This window comes from Bison bison, unplaced genomic scaffold (genome assembly GCF_000754665.1).
Source record: "Bison bison bison isolate TAMUID 2011002044 unplaced genomic scaffold, Bison_UMD1.0 scf7180017864531, whole genome shotgun sequence".
In the NCBI taxonomy this organism is placed as follows: Eukaryota; Metazoa; Chordata; class Mammalia; order Artiodactyla; family Bovidae; genus Bison; species Bison bison.
Genome location: NW_011495081.1, coordinates 191524 through 196095, shown reverse-complemented (window position 1 = coordinate 196095; position 4572 = coordinate 191524). Strand labels below are relative to the sequence as shown.

The 4572-nt window shown below is 54.4% G+C and overlaps 1 protein-coding gene across 1 annotated transcript in view; it reads right to left on the bottom strand.

Annotated features, from left to right (window-relative positions):
* Positions 1–4552, bottom strand: part of MYO7A (myosin VIIA) — a 107839-nt gene extending 103287 nt beyond the window's left edge. The window contains exons 1-2 of the mRNA XM_010831775.1: positions 4326–4552; positions 2368–2431 (exon numbers count right to left, since the gene is read on the bottom strand). Of these exons, the coding sequence (XP_010830077.1) occupies positions 2368–2385 (18 nt within the window). The 5' untranslated portion in view covers positions 2386–2431; positions 4326–4552. The remainder of the gene's footprint in view (positions 1–2367; positions 2432–4325) is intronic.
* Positions 4553–4572: the final 20 nt, after the last annotated feature.

The window sequence follows — 4572 nt, the reverse complement described above, 5'->3', positions numbered from 1 at the left end:
CATGGATCTGCTCAGACTACCACAGGGTCCCTAGGAAGGAGCTCATGCTCAACAAATGTCCCTTCACCCAGCAGGGGAAGTCTGAGCTCCTCTCCTGAGCCCTGTGCCCACTCCTTGCGCCACACCCTGTACCCTGCACAGCAGCCCCCTTACAAGGTCTCCTCTCCTTGCGTGCTGCCCCCCTCACCAGCATGGCTCCCTATCCTATCCGGACCTGCCCCAGCTCGTGTCTAAATTACTTTGTCTGGGCTTCAATTTCTTCACCTGCGATATTGGCACAAAGATCCTTACCTCACTGCCTTATGACAATAAAATGAAATCAAGTATATAGAGTACCCAGCATATAGTAGGACGGATGTGGATGCTACTTAAAGGATTAGAATCCTTAGCAAATGAGTAAAATTTTTTCCTGAGTGAAGAGATTTGGATTCTTAACACATCTTTATGAAGATGTTTTCGGTGCCTGGTACTCATGGAGGCTCCACACAAAGGCTAGGATGGGACCCTCTACATATGGATCAAGAATCATCATATTCTCTGTGGTCTCCTCAAAGAACTTATCCCAAATAAAGTGAAAGAGAGAAAAGAATGGAAAACCCTCATACACAGGAATGCTATTAATATGATTTTAGTAGTAGTAATTGTGGCAGTTAATCTTTTTTGAGCTGAGTCCATCACTGGGCAAGCATTGTCTAGTGTTATCATCTTTTGTCCTTAAATATCCCTTTGAGGCCTACCTGTCATTATGCCCTAGCCCTCCAAACCAAATGAGGGTGTAGCCACAATCACTCATTCATTCAGCACAGAGCTCCATCTTTGAGAGGGCTGGTACCAGGGCTGAGAGGCAGTGGGGGGCAGGATGAAGGCTGTCCCCCATTTCTGGGCTCACCAGGAGGCCCCAGTAAGGTAAGGGAAGAAGGTGGAGTGTGACCAGGCTCTAATGTGGGCAGGACAGGGAAGGGTCCCAAAGGCAGTGGTCACAGTGAGGCCTTAGAAGTCAGCCAGGAGATGGGAGACGAAGTGCTCAGAATGGGCAAGGGGCAGCAGGAGGAGGGAGGGGGACCTGGGAGGCAGATGAAAGAAGAAGCACTTTGATTGAACCCCTCTGGGCATTTCATTTTCTCAGCAGACAGGCTGGCAAAGGAGGTTTTTATCCTTGTTTTGACAGATAAGGAAACTGAGGCTCAGGAAGGCTGAAGGACGCACTCAAAGTCCACAATAGCAAAGCCCAAGACGAGCTCTAGGCTGTGTGGCTGGCTGGCTCCCCAGAGCTGGGACCTCATTCAGGACCAGAGAAGTAACAGGAATGTGCTTTCTGTGTGAGGGGTGGGCAGAGCCAGGTTCAGGTGAGGTGGGCCAGGGGTTTGGGGGCAGGTTGGGAGAGGGTGGCCATCGAGGCAGAGATCTCCTGAGGGAAAATGCCCTTGGGGGCTATGGGTGACCCAAGCCTTTCCTCTGGAGTCTGCAAATGTCCCCATTCACCCATCTCTGCCTGCAGCTCAGTTCCTGGCACCCAGCCAACACTCGGTAACAGTGACCTTCCCTTTTTTGGTGGTCTTGGCCATCTCTGACAGTCCTTTGAACAGACTCTCAGGCCCAGGGGCTCTAGAGGGGGTCTCCTCCAGCCCCAGGACAGAAGTCTGTCTCTCCCGATCCTACCTTCTCACACACAAATCCACATACTCACACTCAAACATGCAGCTGCCGGATGAGGCTGCCCATTGGTCCCAGATGGTCCTGGAGGACATGAGGCCACTGGTCAAGCCCCCAAGGGCACACCCCCACCAGCCCAGGGGCCTGGTGCCAGGCCAACCTGGCGCAGGGCCCACATTCCTGGCTCTGGAGACCAGGAGCTCATTAGAGCCTCGGGCTAATCACGGGGAAGGGCTGAAGGTCAGGGGCCATTGTGACCCTGGGAAAGAAGAGGGGCTGGAGGACCCAGCTAGGGGCAGCACCTCTGCTTCTTCCCCATATTACCCAGGGGCTGCAGCTCCAGCCATGTCACCCCGACTCACTGCTCCCCAGGCAGGCTCAAGGCCCTTCCAGGTCTGGCTTCAGTAGACTTGCCAACTCCCTCTTCTCTTTCCCCAAGAGTTTTCCTACATTTGGGCCTTTACTCATGCTATTCCACTGCCTGGAACACCCAGGGATTTGGAGATATATATAAATAAGTAATTTCTGACCAGCGGGGTGAGTGCAATGAGAAAGGGAGGTCCCAACAGACATCTCAGAGGGAGAAGTTCTAGACTGAGCCTGAGAGAGTCAGGAAAAGTTTCACACCTGGGTTTTGAAGCATAGATAGGAGTTTTCTAGGGTTATTCCTGGCATAGAAAGATGAAGGCCAGTGGGGTGGGGGGAAGCACTCACCTGCTGAAGAATCACCATTGTCCTTAGTCAAATGCTCCTGCTGCCCGCCTGGCCAGACACGATTCTGCAGGGAAAGAGACCATAGCAAGCCTCTGAACAAGCCAGCCCTGGAAGCACTGGGCCTGCCTGGGGTCACCTGGGCTCTTCCCAAAGCCCAGCCCCTCCTGCCTCTGGGGAACCCTCTCTGGCTTCTCTCCCTCTGGCCACAGCCCAGCCTGTGTGACCTGAGCCTCTGCCACCGTCACCAGCTCCACTGCCCAGAGCAGCTGAGCTGTTCTCTCACTGCTGTTATTCAAAGGTTCCCAAAGGGCTCCTAAAATAGCAGCAAGTGCAGCCCCGTTCACCCAGACACATGGGCAAAGAGGCCCAGAGAGGGACCAAGACTTGCCAAAGGTCACACAGCAGGGCAGGGCAATTCAGGACTAAGACTTGGTCTCTAACCACCCAGCTCAGGGCTGCCCCAGGAGTGCAGGGGACAGGGACAGGCTGGCCCAAGAGGAAGGTCAGGCTGAGCATGACCTGCGCATGACAGCCCCTGCCTTCAGGATGGTGACCCTAATCTCTCTTCCATTTTGCGTTTAAGGCCCAGACTGTGCCTCTAATCTTGCTTCCCTGCTTTCTCCCTGCCCTACCCTTGCCCTTAGGCCATCCTCAGCACTCACCCTTGAAATATGCCAGCCCTTTTCATACCTCTTGTCCTTTGCATACTCTGGCCCCTCTGCCTGGAACTCAAATTCCTACCTACGTTTCATGGCACCTCCTCCAGGAAGCCTTCCCTGACCATCCCCAGGCTGCCAAGAGCTCTGATGTTTCCCTCTGTCTAGCCCTGACTATATGCATTTGCTGTCTGGTCAGGGTCTGTCCCACCCCCGCTTCCAAAGTAGGGGAGTTGATCCAGGGCAGGGTGTGGGGCTCAGCTATTACCTCATACAGCCCAGGGCCAGATCCATGGCCAGCTCAGAAAGAACTTGTGGGGCTGAGCGTGGTGATCAATGTCAACCCCAGCCCATAGGCTCTGGCAGGAGGCCCCTCCAGTCCCCTACCTGCCTCCCAGGATGAGAGGATGAGCATCAATTTTTCATAAGGTCCATTCAGAGGCACTGGGGCATTTGATCCTCTGCCCATGACACTGCCTGATACCTGAGCCCTGACCCCTGCCCTGGGGCTCCAGGATACAGCAGGCACACTGTCTTTCTGGAGACTGCACTCGGCCCGGGTACTTGGCTGGGAAGAGAATTCAACAAGGACTGCCCAGCTGTGGTGCTGGGCCTTCATGGCTTTAAGCGGGTGGAAAGGGGTTGTTGAAAGGGAGTAGAATTTAAGGGCCAAATGTAAGGAAAAAGCTACAGAATAGACTTTTTTTCCCTAAAAATAAAAACTAATCCCTGTTCAAGTTAATTACTTTTTAATTGACAACAGGGAACAGAGAACTGATTGTACATGTCCACGGAGGAGCTAGAATACTGGAATGGGTTGCCATGCCCTCCTCCAGGGATCTTCCTGACCCAGGGATCAAACCCGCATCTCTTATGTCTCCTGTATTGGCAGGCAAGTTCTTTATAATTAGCACCCCCTGGGAAGCCCTTGGGAGAAGGCAATGGCACCCCACTCCAGTACTGTTGCCTGGTGGGGCTTCATCTCCCATTTCACAGATGGGAAATTTAAGGCACAGACTAAGTGACTTACCCAAGGAGAGAGAGAGAAAGAGATAGTGGCTGAGAGAGGCCTAAGGAGACAAAGAGTCAGGGGCAGAGGACTCTCTGCCACTCCTTTCCCCCACCCTCTGCATGTCATTCCCAGCCTCCCTTCCCGTCCCAGCTCTTGTCAGAGAGATGGCAGAGGGCCCAGACCGGGAGCAAGTAGGGGCAGTAGCTCCAGGGTGGCCCGAGCCCCCGACTCCCCCGAAATTTAGCAAACCTTTCTCCCAGTGCCCAGGAGAGTGAGCAGCCTGTCCTTACCTGGCTCCCAGCTGCCCGGCACCGCGCTGCAGCTGTCACCTGCAAGGAGGGCTCAGGAAGCTGGGGTGGGGGACCTGGGCCAGCCTGCAGAATGCACCCCCTCCTCTTCAGCCTCACTCTGGGCCTTGCTCTGGGGTCGCTCTGGGTTTTTCACAGCATGACTCTCTCTCTCAGTCTCTCCCGCCCAGGGCAGCTCTCTGGCCGGCAAGGCTGCCCTCTCCTTCCCACTCCGGAGCCTTCCCCCGGG